Source organism: Rhinoraja longicauda, chromosome 35 (assembly GCF_053455715.1).
Source record: "Rhinoraja longicauda isolate Sanriku21f chromosome 35, sRhiLon1.1, whole genome shotgun sequence".
NCBI lineage: Eukaryota > Metazoa > Chordata > Chondrichthyes > Rajiformes > Arhynchobatidae > Rhinoraja > Rhinoraja longicauda.
Window position 1 is genome coordinate 5,143,428 of NC_135987.1, and position 20,572 is coordinate 5,163,999.

General features: G+C 50.8%; 1 protein-coding gene and 1 non-coding gene across 2 annotated transcripts in view; one reads left to right on the top strand and one right to left on the bottom strand.

Annotated features, from left to right (window-relative positions):
• LOC144610061 (S-adenosylmethionine synthase-like) overlaps positions 1-10,501 on the top strand; it is a 31,438-nt gene extending 20,937 nt beyond the window's left edge. The window contains exons 7-9 of the mRNA XM_078428572.1: positions 211-393; positions 2,623-2,756; positions 10,099-10,501. Coding sequence (XP_078284698.1) covers positions 211-393; positions 2,623-2,756; positions 10,099-10,201 — 420 coding nt within the window. The 3' untranslated portion in view covers positions 10,202-10,501. The remainder of the gene's footprint in view (positions 1-210; positions 394-2,622; positions 2,757-10,098) is intronic.
• Positions 10,502-17,867: 7,366 nt separating this feature from the next.
• Positions 17,868-17,940, bottom strand: trnak-uuu (transfer RNA lysine (anticodon UUU)). Its single transcript has one exon. It is a non-coding gene; the product is annotated as a tRNA-Lys (tRNA).
• Positions 17,941-20,572: the final 2,632 nt, after the last annotated feature.

A 20,572-nucleotide genomic window follows, 5' to 3' on the forward strand; every position in this document is an offset into this window, starting at 1 on the left:
GCTCGTTCCTTACACCCACCACCCTTTGCGTGATAAAGTTACCCCTCAGGTTCCTAATGCACCCCTTCACCTTAAACATACAGTCTGTCCTCTGGTCCTTGATTTCCCAACTCTGGACAAGAGACTCTGTGCGTCTACCCGATCTATTCCTCTCGTGATTCTCCCCTGATTGTGATTCTGGTTGATGTGTCCTGTGCTCGGTTGTTTCAGGGCGATGCGGGCGTCACCGGCCGCAAGATCATCGTGGACACGTACGGTGGATGGGGGGCACACGGCGGAGGAGCCTTCTCGGGCAAGGACTGCACCAAGGTGGACCGGTCTGCCGCCTACGCCGCCCGCTGGGTAGCCAAGTCCCTGGTGAAAGCCGGTCTGTGCAAACGCGTCCTGGTGCAGGTGAGAACGGTGGCACGGCACGTGGTGAGGCACGGTGGTCAGGCACAGTAGCACGGCACGGTAGCATGCACGGTGGCGAGGCACGGTGGCATGGCACGGTGGCACGGCACAGTAGCATGCACGGTGGCGAGGCACGGTGGCGAGGCATGGTGGCACACACGGTGGCGAGGCACGGTGGCACGCACAGCGGTGAGGCATGGTGGCACACACGGTGGTGAGGCACGGTGGCACGCACGGTGGTGAGGCATGAAGGCACGCACTGTGGTGAGGCACGGTGGCACGCACGGTGATGAGGCATGGTGGTGAGGCACGGTAGCATGCATGGTGGCACGGCACGGTGGCGAGGCACGGTGGCGAGGCACGGTGGCGAGGCATGGTGGCACGCATGGTGGTGAGGCACGGTGGTGAGGCACGGTGGCACGGCACGGTAGCACGCTTGGTGGCACGGCATGGTGGCGAGGCACGGTGGCGAGGCACGGTGGCGAGGCACGGTGGTGAGGCACAATATCACGGCATGTGGTGAGATACGGTGGCACAGCAAGAGGTCAAATATGACTGGTCACGTGTGTGGCCATGTGAGGTCACACCATGTGAGGTCACACACGTGGCCAGTCATGTATGACCTGTGACCCTAAACAAACATTGTCAGCATAACATAAAAATTTCACTTGATAAACTTCGACCTATGTAAGTCATACATACAGTCCAAAACAATACGCCTGCAATGCTTTCAGAATTAGAGATGTATTCCACAATTTTTCACATGTTGGGTCACACACGTGACTAAGAATGGCCCTTCTGTATTCTTCTGTCTGTGGACTGTGTTGATTGTAGTCGCGTCAAGGCGAGGATCTGACAAGGCCCCGGTTCGATCCCGACTACAGGTGCTGTCTGTACGGAGTTTGTACGTTCTTCCCGTGACATTTCTCTGAGATCTTCGGTCTCCTCCCACACTCCAAAGACGAACAGGTTTGTAGGTTAATTGGCTTGGTGTATGTGTAAATGTTCCCTAGTCGGTGTAGGATAGTGTCGGTGTGCGGGGATCGCTGGTCGGCGCAGACTCGGTGGGCTGAAGGGCCTGTTTCCGCGCTGTATCTCTAAACTAAACTAAACTCCGTACCTTCGAGCTTACACAGCGGGTTCTCGCTGGCTCTACACCGACTCGACTTTTAACGGCAGAATTCCCCGGTTTGATCGAGACGGATTATAACTTCCATTGCACCAATGCAGCCAGCATCCCCACTGCATTAGGCAGCCATGCATTAACATCAATACAGCCACAGCTGGGCGCTGCTGTCTTTGGAAAGGAATTCAGGCTGGTTTGGATATGGAGATTAAAGATTCTGATAGGCACAAAAAGCTGGAGCAACTTAGCGGGTCAGGCAGCATCTCTGGAGAGAAGGAATGGGTGACGTTTCGGGTCGAGACCCTTCTTCAGTCTGAGTTTTCTTCCGTCTGAAGGGTCTCGACCCAAAACAGTGAGTGTGTGAGTGGGTGAGTGAGAGAGTACGGTAGTGATTTTGGGAATGAGTGAGTGAGTGGGTGAGTGAGTGTGTGTGTGTGAGTGTGGGTGAGTGAGTGGGTGTGAGTGTGGGTGAGTGAGTGGGTGAGTGTGAGTGTGGGTGAGTGAGTGGGTGAGTGTGTGTGTGTGTGAGTGGGTGAGTGAGTGTGTGTGTGTGAGTGTGGGTGAGTGAGTGGGTGTGAGTGTGGGTGAGTGAGTGGGTGAGTGTGAGTGTGGGTGAGTGAGTGGGTGTGTGTGTGAGTGGGTGAGTGAGTGTGTGTGTGAGTGGGTGAGTGTGAGTGGGTGAGTGAGTGGGTGAGTGAGTGGGTGAGTGTGTGTGTGGGTGAGTGAGTGAGTGTGTGTGTGTGTGTGTGTGTGTGTGTGTGTGGGTGAGTGAGTGAGTGAATGAGTGTGTGGGTGAGTGAGTGTGTGAGTGGGTGAGTGTGTGTGTGTGGGTGAGTGAGTGGGTGAGTGTGTGGGTGAGTGTGAGTGAGTGAGTGAGTGTGAGTGGGTGAGTGTGTGAGTGAGTACGGTAGTGATTCTGGGAGTGAGTGATCAGGGAGTGACTGAGAGTGATGGTGGTCGGCAGTGATGTTGGGACTCTGTGCTGGCTGGTGTTCATTGCCTGACCCTCCTACACACACGACATGCCTTCTGCCGCTGTAGAGCAGGCTCTCTGTCGCCGTGACACCACTCTCTGACCACGCTCTCCCTGCTCTGATCTCCAGGTTGCCTACGCCATTGGAGTTGCCGAGCCCCTCTCCATCTCCATCTTTTCATACGGAACGTCCGAGATGGGCGACCAGGCTCTGATGGCCATCGTGAAGAATAACTTTGACCTTCGACCCGGAGTGATCGTCAGGTAAAGTCAACTCGTTTCGAAGAAGGGTCTCGACCCGAAAGGTCACCTTCCCGTCTCCTCCAGAGATGCAGCCTGACCTGCTGAGTTTTCTTTACTTTAGACTTTAGAGATACAGTGCGGAAACAGGCCCTTCGGCCCACCGAGTCCGCACCGACCTGTGATCACACTAACGCCACCCTGACACACGAGGGAACATTTTTCAATTCTTTTTATCAAAGACAATTAACCTACAAACCGGACACTCAGAGAAAACCCACGTGGTCACAGAGAGAACGTACAAACACTGTACAGGCAGCGCCCGTAGTCGGGATCGAACTCGGGTCTCTAGCGCTGTGAAGCAGCAACTCTACCGCTGCTCCACTGTGCCGCCTTTTTTATTTCTAACGGCCACAGCTTATTCCAGCACTTTGTGTCCTTTTGTTTCGTTTGGTTTGGTTGGGGTTGGCACAGGTTCCCCTGCATGCCATGCTTGGGCTGAACAGTGCCATCATTTGTTGGTCTACTGGGAAGTGTATGCAAGCTGGCACACTCACAGCCAGGGCAACTCACGGCCTTGCATGGAGGGAACCATGTTGAAGTAGAGTAGGGTTGCCAACAGTCCTGTATTAGCCGGGACATCCCGTATTTTGGGCTAAATTGGGACTGCCCGGCTCTAGGCCCGGACGCTTTAGGCCCGGACAGTGTAGGCCCGGACAGTGTAGGCCCGGACGGTGTAGGCCCGGACGGTGTAGGCCCGGACGGTGTAGGCCCGGACGCTTTAGGCCCGGACAGTGTAGGCCCGGACGGTGTAGGCCCGGACGGTGTAGGCCCGGACGGTGTAGGCCCGGACGGTGTAGGCCCGGACGGTGTAGGCCCGGACGGTGTAGGTCCGGACAGTGTAGGTCTGGAGGCCCGGACGCCACCTAACGGAGGTTGCACCTAAAGGACACAGAGTGCCAGAGTAACTTTGTCAGAGGGTGGTTGATCTGTGGAATTCTTTGCCAAAGACGGTGGTGGAGGCTAAGTCACTGGATATTTTTAAGGCAGAGACAGATAGATTCTTGATTCGTACAGGTGTCAGTGGTTATGGGGAGAAGGCAGGGGAATGGGGTCAGGAGGGAGAGATAGATCAGCCATGACTGAATGGCGGAGTAGACTCGATGGGCCGAATGGCCTAATTCTATCCCCCTATCACTTATGAACATTTCTATAGTAGTCAAAAAAGGTGCAAGCTCTTAATTCTTTCACTGGCCCAGTAACCTTTCCTTGATATTCTCTGTGGAGTAGCCTTTGTACAGACACTGCACATGGATGAACTAAAGGCACTCTCTCTGCCATTTATCTTTCTTTGTTGTTTTTTTCCCTATTATTCCCGAGAACTCTGTCCTGAAAACTCGGTCAATTGCTGCAGACAGTGGGACAGCTCTGGAGAGTTTTCAACCCTCATGAATAAACAGAGAGTGTCTGGAGTGGGGAAATTGCTTTCATTCCTGCCCACAGTGTTTTCAAGTAGCAATCCCTGTACAAACTCTCAATTGTTTCCCTGCAGTGCCCTGGAGAATAGAATCCAGCGTGTTATGTCACATCGTGCTCCCAGCCAGACCTTTAGAGAGCTGCTTATACACGAATACCGACTGCACAGCATGGTGGCACAGCGGGTGAAGTCGCTGCCTCACAGCGCCAGAGACCCGGGTTCGATCCCGACTACGGGCGCTGTCTGTGCGGAGTTCGTACGTTCTCCCCATGACCTGCGTGGGGTTTCTCCGAGATCTTCGGTTTCCTCCCACACTCCAAAGACGTGCAGGTTTGCAGGTTAATTGGCTTGGTATAAATGTAAATTGTCCCCAGTGTGTGTAGGATAGTGTTAGTGTGCGGGGATCGCTGGTCGGCGCGGACTCGGTGGGACGAAGGGCCTGTTTCCGCGCTGAATCTCTAAACTAAACTAAACTAAAATGGACAGGGTGTAACAAAGTCGTGAGTAGTTTAGTTTGAATATATAGCATTCAAACAGGAAACATGCACCAAGTCCAACAATCAGAATACAGAGCTTTATTTGTCATTCGGTACCAAGGTACCGAACGAAATTACATAGCAGTCACACAAAAAAAAAGAACACAAGACACACGACCCCAACACAAACGTCCATCACAGTGACTCCAAACACCCCCTCACTGTGATGGAGGCAACAAAACTTCCACTCTCTTCCCCACGCCCACGGACAGACAGCTCGTCCCCGTCCGACCCGCACAGTCCCCGTAAGGGGATGGGAGTCCCCGCAACCTGTCACCCATCCTTTTTCTCCACTGATGCTGCCTGACCTGCTGAGTTACTCCAGCACTTTGTGCCTACCCATTCACACTATTTCTATGTTGTCCCAATTTCATATGCTACACACTAGTGGAAATTTACCAGAAGCCAATTAACCTGCTAGAACCATAGATATATAGAAATATAGAAAATAGGTGCAGGTGGAGGCCATTTGGCCCTTCAAGCCAGCACCGCCATTCATTGTGATCATGGCTGATCATCCATAATCAGTAACCCGTGTCTGCCTTCTCCCTCATTATCCCTTGATTCCACTAGCCCCGAGAGCTCTATCAAACTCTCTTTTAAATTCATCCAGTGAATTGGCCTCCACTGCCCTCTGTGGCAGAGAATTCCACAAATTCACAACTCTCTGGGTGAAAAAGTTTCTTCTCACCTCAGTTTTAAATGGCTTCCCCTTTAAATGGCTTCCCCTTTCCCATGTTCTGGACTCCCCCAACATTGGGAACATTTTTCCTGCATCTAGCTTGTCCAGTCCTTTTATCATTTTATACGTCTCTATAAGATCCCCTCTCATCCGTCTAAACTCCAGTAAACCCGTGCATCTTTGGAAACCAGAGCACCTGGAGGAACCCACGCGATCACAGGGAGAACGTACAAACTCTGCACCGAGAGCACCTGTAGGCTTCAGAGATACAGTGGAGAAATAGGCCCTTCAGCCAACCGAGTCCACGCCGAACACCAATTACCCCGTACACTAGCACTATCCTACACACGAGGGACAATTTACAATTTGTTTAAAAAACTGATGCCAATTAACCTATAAACCTGCACATCTTTGGCATGTGGGAGGAAACCGGAGCACCCAGAGAAAACCCACACAGTCACGGGGAGAACGTGCAAACTCCGTACAGGCAGCACCCATAGTCAGGATCGAACCTGGATCTCTGCCGCTGTGAGGCAGAAGCTCTACCACTGCACCACACCGTGCCACCCTAAAGTAGAGTAGGCCCAAGCACAGAGGGGACAAAGGAGTCAGGAAGAAGTTACAACTCAAAAACTATTAAACCGGGTTCAAGGTTTGTGGTCAAGTTAACAGGTCACAAGGTCATAATGTAAAAAAACACAGGCCGGGAAATCAAAGTCAGGATCAGGTCAAAAAGTCAAAAACCCACAAGAAAAGGTAAATGGTGTACAAAACTCAGAAAGAGCAAATACAAGACAGCAAAGACGAGAACAAAGGTCAGGGCTTAAATACGGAACTCAATAGGTAACCCAAATGATAATGAATTAAAGTCATGTTGCCTCCATGAAGTAGGGTTGCCAACTTTCTAACTCCCAAATAAGGGACAAAAGATGATGTCACCGTCCCGCGCCCCACGTGACCTCACCCAGCCAGTGCTCCACCAATGGCAGCTACCCGGGCCGGGAGGCGGGTTGCTACATAACCTCCATTCAGCGAACACACTCAGCCCTGCTCCCGAAACACACTCCGTTAGCCTACACTGTCCAGGCCTGTTGCGGCCCCCGGGCCTACTCTGTCCGGGCCTACAGTGTCCCGGCCTACAGTGCCCCCCAGGCCTACACTGTCCAGGCATACAGCGGCCCCTGGGCCTACAGTGTCCGGGCTTACAGTGTCCGGGCCTACAGTGTCCGGGCCTACAGTGTCCGGGCCTACAGTGTCCGGGCCTACAGTGTCCGGGCCTAGAGTGTCCGGGCCTACAGTGTCCGGGCCTACAGTGTCCGGGCCTACAGTGTCCGGGCCTACAGCGCCCCCTGGGCCTAATACGGACAAGGGCGGTCCCGTACGGGACAAACCAATTTAACCCAAAATACGGGATGTCCAGGCTAATACGGGACAGTTGGCAACCCTACCTTGATGTAAAGAGTCTTGGCTGCTTCTCTGAAGGGTGATGGTCTGGACTCGGAGAGGGATGCACCATATTGAAATTTGCAGTGTGTACAAAACTTGGTGGGCAGTTAAGAAAGAGGGAACTTGAAGAGTTTTTTAGATTATAAATTAGATAGCAGATCACGTGAGGTGATACATTTATCAAAAGGATGTGGCCATTCATTATTAAAGGTTTAAAGGATGTGAAGGAGTTGTCCATAGACTAAACCTCTCCCAAGTTGTTGCAGATATAAGGTCATAAGTCCTTGGAGCAGAATTAGGCCATTCGGCCCATTAAGTCTACTCCGCCATTCAAGCATAGCTGATCTATCTTTCCCTCTCCACCCCATTCTCCTGCCTTCTCCCCATAACCTCTGACACCCATACTAATCAAGAATCTGTTCATCTCTGGTTTCAAAAATACCCACTGACTTAGCCTCCACCAGTCTGTGGCAATTAAATAATTGATATATTAGTGTCATGCAAGGTCTGAAAAAAACCTCAGTTTAATAGTCAAGTGTCAAGAATGTTTAGTTTAGTTAAAAGATACAGCATGGAAACAGGCCCTTCGGCCCACCGAGTCCGTGCCGACCAGCGATCACCCGTTCTACTCCACACTAGGAACAATTTACAGAAGCCAATTAACCTACAAACCCGAGATAGACACAAAAAGCTGGAGTAACTCAGCGGGTCAGGCAGCATCTCTGGAGAGAAGGAACGGGTGAAGGAATAGGAAAGAAAGAACTTATGAACCCGTACGCCTTTGGAGTGTGGGAAGAAACCAGAGCACCCGGAGAAAACCGCAGAGAAAACATGCAAACGCCAGACAGACAGCACCCGTAGTCAGGATCGAACCCGGGCCACCGGCGCCATAAGGCAGCAACTCTACCGCTGCACCACTACGATACGATATGATGTACGATACGATAGAACTTCATTTATCCCAGGGGGGAAATTGGTCTGCCTTCTGTCGTAAAAACACAAAATACATGAAACATGAAATTAAAGTGATGAGTGGAAAGGCTTGGGGGGTGTGCAAAGATTGGGGAGGGAGGGAGGTCAGTCTACCCCACGACAGAAGGGGGAGGAGTTGTACAGTTTGATAGCCACAGGGAAGAAGGATCTCCTGTGGCGTTCTGTGCTGCATCTTCGTGGGACCAGTCTGTTGCTGAAGGTGCTCCTCAGGTTGGCCAGTGTGTCAAGGGTTAGAAGACTGAAATATAAAGAGAGACTAGCAGGGCGGACAAAACACCCTGATCCTCCACCATGGGAAATGACCTGGTGAAACAGGATAGAATGGATGCTTTAAGAACTACTTCACACCAAACGTCATTCCCTTTATCATGTACGCTGTGAATGGCTCGATTGTAGTCATGTATTGTCTTTCCGCTGACTGGTTAGCACGCAACAAAAACTACTCACTGTACCTCGGTACACGTGACGATAAACTAAACTAAAACTGCATTAAGAAAGTAGCAAAGGCATGGGACAAATTAGCTGAACACAAACATGGAACATAGAACAGTTGCCAACTGTCCTGTATTAGCTGGGACATCCCGTATTTTGGGCTAAATTGGTTTGTCCCATACGGGAACGCCCTTGTCCCGTATTAGGCCCTGGGGGCGCTGTAGGCCCGGACGCTGTAGCCCGGACGCTGTAGCCCGGATGCTGCAGATCCGAATGCTGTAGGCCCGGATGCTGTAGGCCCGGATGCTGTAGGCCCGGACGCTGTAGGCCCGGAGGCCCGGGCGCCACCTAACGGAGGTTGCATAGCAACCAGCCTCCCGGCCCAGGCGGCTGCCATTGGTGGAGCAGGAGCACGTTGCCGCTGGCTGGGTGAGGTCACGTGGGGCGGTGACGTCACCTTGTCCCTTATTTGGGAGTGAGATAGTTGGCAACCCCTAAACAGTACACACAAGAACAGGCCCTTCGGCCCACATTGTCTATGCCGAACATGATGCCAAGACCATCTCTTATCTACCAGCACATAATCCAGGTCCCTCGATAGATCCATGTGCCTATCCAAAAGCCTCTTAAATGACACTGTCATTTAACCGCCAACCCTTGCATTGTGTTCCAGCCGTTCACCACTCTGTGTAAAGCAGGTCACCCCACACATCTCCTTTAGGCTTTGCCCCTCTCACCTTGAAGGAGCGCCCTCTGGTGTTTGAAACTACAGAGTTGCGTGCACCAACAAAGTTAGAACTGACATCAGGAAACTCCATGGTCACAGTTATTTACAGCTAGGAATGGGTTTGCAGGCAGAGAACCAGATAGGAAACCTGGAATCCTCGTTGGTGGTGGATTAAGATAGTTTGGATACCTCCTCACTTCTGTCTCTGTCTCTGTCTATTTCCCTCCCCCTCTTTCCCCTCACCCTTCCCCTCTCTCTCCTCCCTCTCTCCCTCTTTCTCTCCCTTTCTTCCCCCTCTCTCTTTCGCTCCCTGGTCTTTCTCTCCTCTTTCTCACTTTCTCCCCCTCTCTCTCTCCTTCCACCTCCCCCTCTCTCCCCCCTCTCTCCCTCCCCCTCTATCTCAGTCTCTCTCTCCCAGTCTCTCCTTCCCCCTCTCCCTCTCCCCCTCCCCTCTCTCCCCCTCCCCCCCTCTCCCCCTCCCTCTCCTTCCACCTCCCCTCTCTCCCCCTCCCCTCTCTCCCCCTCCCCTCTCTCCCCCTCCCCTCTCTCCCCCCCTCTCCCCCCCTCCCCCCTCTCCCTTACTCTCTCTCCCTCCCCTCTCTCCCCCTCCTCTCTCCCCCTCCCCTCTCTCCCCCTCCCCCCCTCTCCCCCTCCCTCTCCTTCCACCTCCCCTCTCTCCCCCTCCCCTCTCTCCCCCTCCCCTCTCTCCCCCTCCCCTCTCTCCCCCCCTCCCCCTCCCCTCTCCCCCCCTCCCCCTCTCCCCCCCTCTCCCCCCCTCCCCCCTCTCCCTTACTCTCTCTCCCTCCCCTCTCTCCCCCTCCCCTCTCTCCCCCTCCCCTCTCTCCCCCTCCCTCTCCTTCCACCTCCCCATCTCTCCCCCTCCCCTCTCTCCCCCTCCCCTCTCTCCCCCTCCCCTCTCTCCCCCTCCCCTCTCTCCCCTCTCTCCCCCTCCCCTCTCTCCCCCTCCCCTCTCTCCCCCTCCCCCCCTCTCCCTCTCTCCCCTTCTCTCTCTCTCTCTCACCCACTGTTCCACCGAGCCACTCTGTTACAGTAAAACATGTTTCCTCCTGCAGGGACCTGAACCTGAAGAAAGCCATGTACCAAAAGACTGCCTGCTACGGCCACTTTGGCAGGAACGAGTTCCCGTGGGAGGTGACCAAGAAGCTGATCTTCTAGCCGCGCCGCGCCCGCTTCCCGACCTGCTGCGATCCGTACCGATGAACTCACCAAGGGCTTCCTGCTCCCAATTCCAGTTCAAAGTGTCCGCTCCAGTAACCACTAGACCTCGACCCACATCCTCAACTGCAGATCCACACATTACAAGTGTGCGAAGTCTTCAACCACATTAACATTGACTTGGCAATGAGAAGTTGTATCTACCTTCTCTGGGGACTTCCATTCTGATGCTCAACACTTGATTCACTTCTTGGCAATGGAGCGTAAATACTTTTCATTTAAAGGAATTACAACTTCTAATTGTTGTGGGGTTGGTTGGTCATCAGCTGAATCCTACGATCCACTTGATACTTTCACAAGCCCCCTTTCCCTCCTGAGTCACAAAGACCTCCGCAAAAATGGGTCACAAACGTACAAAATGTAGGGTTTTGATACATCGTCTGAGGCACTGAGGTGAAGGTATCACAAAATGCTGGAGTAACTTCAGCGGGTCAGGCAGCATCTCAGGAGAGAAGGAATGGCTGAAGGAGTAATTCAATCAATACATCAAGGTTCATATTGTGAAATTGAGCATTGTAATCCCTTTTATCTTTCGTTTCCCTTATCCCTAACCAGTCTGAAGAAGTGTCTTGATCCAAAACGTCACCCATTCCTTCTACTCCAGAGATGCTGCCTGTCCCGTTGAGTTACTCCAGCTTTTTGTGTTCACCTTTGGTTTAAACCAGCATCTGCAGTTCCTTTCTACATATTGAAATCCACATTGAAATCTGCAGTGCATTCAGAAAGTATTCAGACCCCTTCACTTTTTCCACATTTTGTTATGTTACAGCCTTATTTTAAAATGGATTAAATTCTTTTTTTTTATCATCAATCTACACACAATACTCTATAATAAAAAAGCGAAAACAGGCGTTTAGAAATGTTTGCAAAGTAATTAAAAAGAAACAACTGAAATATCACATTTACATAAGTATTCAGACCCTTTACTCAGTACTTTGTTGAGGCAGCGATTACAGCCTCAAGTCTTCTTGGGTATGACGCTACAAGCTTGGCACACCTGTATTTGGGTCATTTCTCCCATTCTTCTCTGCAGATCCTCTCAAGCTCTGTCAGGTTGGATGGGGAGCGTCGATGCACAGATATTTTCAGGTCCCGCCAGAGATGTTCGATCGGGTTCAAGTCCAGGCTCTGGCTGGGCCACTCAAGGACATTCACAGACTTGTCACAAAGCCACTCCTGCCTTGTCTTGGCTGTGTGCTCAGGGTCGTTGTCCTGTTGGAAGGTGAACCTCCGCCCCAGTCTGAGGTCTAGAACGCTCTGGAGCAGGTTTTCATCAAGGATCTCTCTGTACTTTGCTCCGTTCATCTTTCCCTCGATCCTGACTTGTCTCCCAGTTCCTGCCACTGAAAACCATCCCCACAGCATGATGCTGCCACCACCATGCTTCACCGTAGGTATAGTATTGGCCAGGTGATGAGTGGTGCTGCTTGGCATTCAGGCCAAAGAGTTCAATCTTGGTTTCATCAGACCAGAGAATCTTGTTTCTCATGGTCTGAGAGTCCTTTAGGTGCCTTTTGGCAAACTCCAAGCGGGCTGTCATGTGCCTTCCGTCTGGCCACTCTACCATAAAGGCCTGATTGGTGCAGTGCTGCAGATATAGTTGGCCTTCTGGAAGGTTCTCCCATCTTCACAGAGGAATTCTGGAGCTCTGTCAGAGTGACCATCAGGTCACCTCCCTGACCAAGGCCCTTCTCCCCTGATTGACAATAGACAATAGGTGCAGGAGGCGGCCATTCGGCCCTTCGAGCCAGCACCGCCATTCATTGTGATCATGACTGATCATTCTCAATCAGTACCCTGTTCCTGCCTTCTCCCCATACCCCCTGATTCCGCTATCCTTAAGAGCTCTATCTAGCTCTCTCTTGAATGCATCCAGAGAATTGGCCTCCACTGCCTTCTGAGGCAGAGAATTCCACAGATTCACAACTCTCTGACTGAAAAAGTTTTTCCTCATCTCTGTTCTAAATGGCCTACCCCTTATTCTTAAACTGTGGCCCCTTGTTCTGGACTCCCCCAACATTGGGAACATGTTTCCTGCCTCTAACGTGTCCAACCCCTTAATAATCTTATATGTTTCGATAAGATCCCCTCTCATCCTTCTAAATTCCAGTTTATACAAGCCTAATCGCTCCAGTCTTTCAACAGATTGCTCAGTTTGGCCGGGCGGCCAGCTCTATAAAGAGTTCTGGTGGTTCCATTTAAGAATGACGGAGGCCACTGTGTTTTTCAGGATCTGCAATGCTGCAGAAATTGTTTTATACCCTTCCCCAGATCTGTGTCTTAACACAATCCTGTCTCAGAGGTCTACAGAAATTCCTTCGTCTTCATGGCTTGGTTTTTGCTCTGACATGCACTGTCAACTGTGGGACCTTGTATAGACAGGTGTGTGCCTTTCCAAATCATGTCCAATCAATTTAATTTACCACTGGTGGACTCCAATCAAGTTGTAGAAACATCTCACGGATAATCAATGGAAACAGGATGAACATAAGCTCAATTTTGAGTGTCATAGCAAAGGGTCTGAATACCTATGTAAATGTGATATTTTAGTTATTTCTTTTTAATTACTTTGCAAAAATTTCTAAACACCTGTTTTTGCTTTTTTATTATGGGGTATTGTGTGTGGATTGACGATAGAAAAAAATGAATTTAATCCATTTTAAAATAAGGCTGTTACGTAGCGAAATGTGGAAAAAGTGAATACTTTCTGAATGCACTGTAAGCCCAAGTGGTTCAAAGCAATGGCTGCTTGCTTTATGCCCCAAGAACTCCAAGAAATTTGACTTAAAAAATTATAAAATCCAACCTAAAGCTTAGAAATCAGCAGATCAAAATTCCCACATCTGCATTTCCTCACATTACTTTTACAAAGAAATAGTATTATAATTGCTAGCTGCTTCTCAGTGCCAGCCTCGTGAATATGGACTTTGAATTGAATACTATATTGTAGGGTTGCCAACTTTCTAACACCCATATAAGGGACAAAAGGTGACGTCACCGCCGGCGCCCCACGTGACCTCACCCAGCCAGCGGCCACGTGCTCCCGCTCTACCAATGGCGGCCGCCCGGGCCGGGAGGCGGGTTGCTACGCAACCTCCGTTCGGCGAACACACTCGGCCCCGCTCCCCGAACACACTCCGTTAGCCCACACTGTCCGGGCCTACAGCGGCCCCCGGCCTATATTGTTTGGGCCCACAGTGTATGGGCCTACAGTGCCCCCCCGGGCCTATACCGTCTGGGCCCACAGTGTACGGGCCTACAGCGCCCCCCAGGCCTATACTGTCTGGGCCCACAGTGTACGGGCCTACAGTGCCCCCCGGGCCTAATACAGGACGGGACAAACAAATCTATCCCAAAATACGGGATGTCTTGGCTAACATGGTACAGTTGGCAACCCTAGTCACATGTGACAAGTGACGGTGAAATGTATGCAAAGAGTGGCCCATAAAGGGCGCTTACAGTTATAAATCCCCTCCCCTCCCTCACTGTGATATAGCACCTAGAACACAGAACAGCACAGCACAGGAACAGGCCCTTCGGCCCACAATGCCTGTGCCGCACATGATACCAAGTTAAACTGATCCCATCTGCCTGCACATGACCAGTGGTATGAATGTTGATATCTCTAACTTCAAGTGACCCCTCTCTCTCCGTCCCTCCCCCACCCTAGTCGTCGTACTAGTTTCACTCTCGTCCTGCTGCGTTTCACTGTTTGCATCTCTTGTTATCAGCTTCCCCACAACCAACAATGAACCATTGTGGGCCCCATCATTCCTTGATCGTCGTCGCTGGCTTTGATTTGTCCTTTTGCGTACCTTTCATTCATTTTTTCTATGTACCATTTCATATCTCTCCTCTCCCTCTCCCCTGACTCTCTGTCTGAAGAAGAGTCTAGACCCAAAACGTCACCTGTTCCTTCTCTCCAGAGATGCTGCCTGACCCGCTGGGTCACTCCAGCTTTTTGTGACTATCATCCATATCCCCCTATTCCCTGCACTTCCACATTCCTGTCTGAAACCTCTTAAATGCCACTATAGTATCTGCCTCCCCCACCACCCCTGGCAACACGTTCCAGGCCCCCACCACCACTCTGTGTTGCTCTACCTTCAAAACACTCTTGTGACTTGAATACAACATTGTCATTGGCTCTGTGCAAAGGCCACAAGGTCTGAGGAGAGTGTTGTACTGTTGCAGGTGCTGCCCTTCCAGTAAGATAGTCATAGAGTCATACAGCGTGGAAACAGAATCCTTCAGCCCAACTTGCCCACAGCGGCCAACATGTCCCATCTGCACTAGATTTTTTAGATTTAGAGATACAGCGCGGAAACAGGCCCTTCGGCCCACCGAGTCCGCGCCGCCCAGTGATCCCCGCACATTAACATTATCCTACACACACTAGGGACAATTTTTACATTTACCCAGTCAATTAACCTACATACCTGAACGTCTTTGGAGTGTGGGAAGAAACCGAAGATCTCGGAGAAAACCCACGCAGGTCACGGGGAGAACGTGCAAACTCCGTACAGACGGCGCCCGTAGTCAGGATCGAACCTGAGTCTCCGGCGCTGCATTCGCTGTAAGGCAGCAACTCTACCGCTGCGCCACCGTGCCGCCTCGTCCCACCTGCCTTGCATTTGGCCCATATCCCTTCAAACCTGTCCTATCTATGTACCTGAGTAACTGTTTCTTAAACATTGCGATAGTCCCAGCCTCAACTACCTCCTCCGGCAGCTCGTTCCATACACCAAACGACCCTTTGTACGAAAACGTTACCCCTCGGGTTCCTATTAAATCTTTTCCCCCCCACACCTTAAACCTATGTCCTCTGGTTCTTGATTCCCCTACTCTGGGCAAGAGACTGGGTTAGACACAAAATGCTGGAGTAACTCAGCAGGTCAGGCAGCATCTCGGGAGAGAAGGAATGGGTGACGTTTCGGGTTGAGACCCCTCTTCAGACTGATTCAGAGACTCTGGGCGTCTACCCGATCTATTCCTCTCACAATTTTGTACAAGATGTGGAACTAAAGTCTTGTCCACTCTCTCAAATCAAATCCAATAATTCTGTGGTACAGAGGTTGTTGGCACTATCGTGATATATTCCTTGATCACGATAGGCGAATAGTTTACCTGAGTCCGTATTACATTGTCACGTATCGCCCTTCACTGTGCACAAACTGAGGTAACAATGGTAACTACACCTCAAAAGTATCTGTGTCAGAAGGAACTGCAGATGCTGGTTTAAACCGAAGATAGACACAAAGTGTTGGAGTAACTCAGCGGGACAGGCAGCATCTCTGGAGAGAAGGAATGGGTGACGTTTCGGGTCGAAGAAGTCTGAAGTTCTTCAGTCTGAGAGTTGTAAATCTGTGGAATTCTCTGCCTCAGAAGGCAGTGGAGGCCAATTCTCTGGATGCTTTCAAGAGAGAGCTAGGTGGAGCTCTTAAAGGTAGCGGAGTCAGGGGGTATGGGGAGAGGGCAGGAACGGGGTACTAATTGAGAATGATCAGCCATGATCACATTGAATGACTCGAAGGACCAAATGGCCTACTCCTGCACCTATTGTCTATTGAAGAAAGATCTTGCCTCAATACCACTCTTAAACCACTTTGGAACCTAAGGATGTAATGGGTGCTATATCAATGCAGACTCGTTCATCATGGACCTACACGAAACAAAAAAATAATTCCCTAATTCCCTAATTCCTTTTGCTTTATTATCTTTCCTTGGCGTCTAAAACTAGAAAAAGGATTTTATATTCAGGCCATAACAAATCAATCTTACAGCAGCTCACAATGCAGCCAACAATGAACCATTCTACGTTTCCTTAGCACCATCCACTTTGATCTGTCATTTTCACACCTTGCCCTTCTATATCTCTAGTCTCCCTCCCCCCTGACTCTCAGACTGAAGAAGGATCTCGACCTGAACAGCCACCCATTCCTTCTCTCCAGAGACGCTGCCTGTCCCGCTGAGTTACTCCAGTTTCAATCCTTCCTTGGTAAACCAGCATCTGCAACATCTCCTTTCTGCTACCAATGTATTTATCTCTTTGTGATCTTCTTTCCTCACCTGTTTCTATTCAGGGGAATTAGGTCTTGTCTTTTATGGCCTCCAACATCATTCACCCTTTTAAAAATGTGTTGATCTAGTCAAATGAAGGGAGGTTTTAGACTGTAGGTGTTTCCAAGTCACCTTGTGGCTTAATACAGACATAGAACATTGACCAGCAAAGATAGACACAAAACTTTGGAGTAACTCGGCGGGTCAGGCAGCATCTCTGGAGAAAAGGAAGGTGACGTTTCTGGTCTGAAGAAGGGTTTTGACCCAAAACATCACCTATTCCTTTCCTCCAGAGATGATGCCTGTCTTGCTGAGTTACTCCAGCGTTTTGTGTCTATCTTCAGTGTAAACCAGCACCTGCAGTTCCTTCCTGCGCACAGGTCAGTTCAGCACAGGGACAGACACTTCTGCCCGCAATGCCGATGCCGAACATGATGCCCACTAATCACCTGGTCACCTCTGCCTGCACGCGAGGTTATAAAAGAAACACCAGCATCAATGTGTTTTAAAAAACTGCAAGATTGAGAAGGGAATTTCACCTTTGAAGCATAAGCCGTTGGGAATTTCACAGTGCACACCATAGCAGGAGTTTTAGACGCGCTCTCCCATCATATAAGGCATCCCTGATGTCACAGAGGGCACTGGAGGTCAGGAATGAACCAGGGACACTGGGACCGTAAAGCAGCAACTCTACTGCTGCGCCACCGTGCCCAACACACTGTCACAGAGGGCTGTGGAGGCCAAGGCAGTGGATATTTCTAAGGCAGAGATAGACAAATTCTTGATTAGAACGGGCATGGGGAGCAGGAAAATGGGATTAGGAGGCAGAGATCAGCCACGATTGAATGGCAGAGTAGACTCGATGGCCCAATTCTATTCCTATAACTTGCACACTTGGGAACCTAGGTACAGTGAAATCTTTTTTCTAGTTTTAGACGCACTCTCCCAATAGACAAGGCTTCCCTGATGTCACAGAGGGCACTGGTGGTCAGGATTGATCCAGGTTCTCTGGGCGGTAAAGCAGCAACTCTAACGCAGAGCCGAGGGTTGCCAACATTCTCACTCCCAAATAAGGGACAAAAGGTGACGTCACCGCCCCCGCCCCGCCTGCCCCATGTGACCTCACCCAGCCAGCGGCCACGTGCTCCCGCTCCACCAATGCCGGCCGCCCGGGCCAGGAGGCGGGTTGCTATGCCTAACCTCCGTTAGGTGGGGTTCGGGCCTCTGGGCCTACTGTGGCCTCCGGGCCTACACCGTCCGGGCCTACAGCACCCCTGGGCCTACAGTGTCCAGGCCTACAGCGCTCCCTGGGCCTAATACGGGACAAGGGCGGTCCCGTACGGGACAAACCAATTCGGCCCAATATACGGGATGTCCCGGCTAATACGGGACAGTTAACAACCCTAGCTGCGTCACTGTGCAGCCCTAAGTGGATCAGGCGGCACCGGAGGTCAGGATTGAACCGGGCAGAGGCTCCACCAGCACATTGCATGGGATCAACATGGATGTGGTGAGGAGGGAAACAAGGCCAACAATATAACGGTAGCGCCTGAACAGGGACTTGAACCCTGGACCCTCAGATTAAAAGTCTGATGCTCTACCGACTGAGCTATCCAGGCTCTGAGGTTTTAGGTTTGGGTTTAGGTTTATCATTGTCACATGTACCGAGGCACAGGGAATGGCTGAACAGTACACATCCAAACACATTGTATACCAGACAATTGAGTCAAACTCAAGAACATGATGATGATGATTTATTGCCACATGGACCTACTTGGTGGAGTTTAGAAAGTTGAGGGGGGACCTCATTGAAACTTGCAGAATAATGAAAGGCACAGATAGAGTGGATGTGGAGAGGATGTTTCCACTGGTGAGAGAGTCACAGCCTCAGAATTAAAGGGCGCTCTTGTAGAAAGGAGGTGAGGAGGAACTTCTTTAGTCAGAGGGTAATTAATCTGTGGAACTCATTGCCACAGAGGGCTGTGGAGGCCAAGTCAGTGGATATCAAACTCCTCTTTTCACAGTTTACTTGAGACAATCGTTGCCAGTTTCCACTGAAATAGCCTGTGCAAAACGTTTGGGCAAAGCAAACACATTAAACAGGCTTAGCAGAATAGGTGAGCCTCACTCCTCAATACAGGGAAAACTCCCGAAATAAACTTAGCCCATTCCAGCTGGATGTCATTCTGGGGTCAATACACAAAGGTGTTTAAGGCAGAGATTGGTGGATTCTTGATTAGTGCGGGTGTCAGGGGTTATGGGGAGAAGGCAGGAGAATGGGGTTGAGAGGGAAAGATAGAGCAGCCATGATTGAATGGCGGAATAGATTTGATGGGCCGAATGGCCTAATTCTGCTCCTATCAGTCATGGACATTTCTATCGTAGTCAAAGAAGGACAAAGCTCTTAATTCTTTCACTGGCCCAGTAACCTTTACTTCATATTCTCACGGTGGAGTAGCCTAGATGGGCCAAATGGCCTCATTCTGCTCCTATCGCCTATGAACTTAATTTGAGTCACGTGAAAACAAGGCCAACAAAACCTATCGAAGTGACACCGGGGCTTTTGAGTTGAATGGCGATATCTTAGTAAGTTGGAGGCGGATTGAGGTGTGGAGATTCAGTCTTCACCCTGATGCACAATTACATTTTGTGTTTGCCCTTCTGAGACTGGCCAGCTGGAGAGGCCACCAAGGTCTACTTTGGCTTTGAAGGTCGGGTGGCAGCCCAGGGCATTGCCATGAAATGATCAGCTTCTAGGTCCGGAAAATGGGCTCTGTAATGGTCCACAGTCTTTAGACCTTTGCTAAAGCATGGAAACAGGCCCTTCGGCCCATCCAGTCCAGCGATCCCCGCACACTAACACTATCCGACACACACTGGGGACCATTTACAATTTTACCGAAGCCTATTTACCAACAAAACTGCACGTCTTTGGAGTGTGGGACGAAGCCAGAGCACCCGGGGAAAACCCACGCGGTCACGGGGAGAACGTACAAACTCCATACAGCCAGCACCCTAGTCAGGATCAGACCCGGGCCTCTGGCGCTATAAGGCAGCAACTCAGCAACTCTACCGTTGTGCCAACTTGCGGCCCTCAGGATGGTCATAGAGTCATAAATTATGGAAACAGGCCCTTTGGGCCTACTTGCCCATGCCGACAAAGATGCTCCATCTACAGTTGTCCTACTGGCTGGTGTCACCCAAGGGACTGGTACCATCCGGCCTGCAGATGGAGCCAAAGGCTTCGGGGAAACCACATGGGCGATCACTGATGGTTAAAGATAAGGGGAGGCAGCTTCAATCAATGAACAACCTCTGTGCCAACCCATGGGCAATCTGACTGGCACAATGCCCATCAATGGCTCAGCATTGTTCCCACATTTATCGTGCAAATTTAAATTTCATAAGTTCATCAGTTGAAGGAACAGAATTAGGCCATTCGGCCCATCAAGTCTACTCCGGCATTCAATTGTGGCTAGACAGATACAAAATGCTGGAGTAACTCAGCGGGACAGGCAGCATCTCTGGATAGAAGGAATGGGCGACGTTGTGGGTCGAGACCCTTCTTCAGACTGAGTGTCGGGGAAGGGGAGACGAGAGATATAGAAGGGTAAGGTGTGAAAACGACAGATCAAAGCGGATGATGATAAGGAAATGTAGAATGGTTCATTGTTATATAATATAAGAAAATAACTGCAGATGCTGGTACAAATCGAAGGTATTTATTCACAAAGTGCTGGAGTAACTCAGCAGGTCAGGCAGCATCTCGGGAGAGAAGGAATGGGTGACGTTTCGGGTCGAGACCCTTCTTCAGACTGATGTCAGGGGGGCGGGACAAAGGAAGGATATAGGTGGAGACAGGAAGATAGAGGGAGATCTGGGAAGGAGGAGGGGAAGAGAGGGACAGAGGAACTATCTAAAGTTGGAGAAGTCGATGTTCATACCATTGGGCTGCAAACTGCCCAGGCGAAATATGAGGTGCTGTTCCTCCAATTTCCGGTGGGCTTCACTATGGCACTGGAGGAGGCCCATAACAGAAAGGTCAGGCTCGGCCACCGGGAGATCAGTTTGGTCAATGCGGACCGAGCGCAGGTGTTCAGCGAAGCGATCGCCGAGCCTGCGCTTGGTTTCGCCGATGTAAATAAGTTGACATCTAGAGCAGCGGATGCAATAGATGAGGTTGGAGGAGGTGCAGGTGAACCTTTGTCTCACCTGGAAAGACTGTTTGGGTCCTTGGAAGGGGGAGGGGGA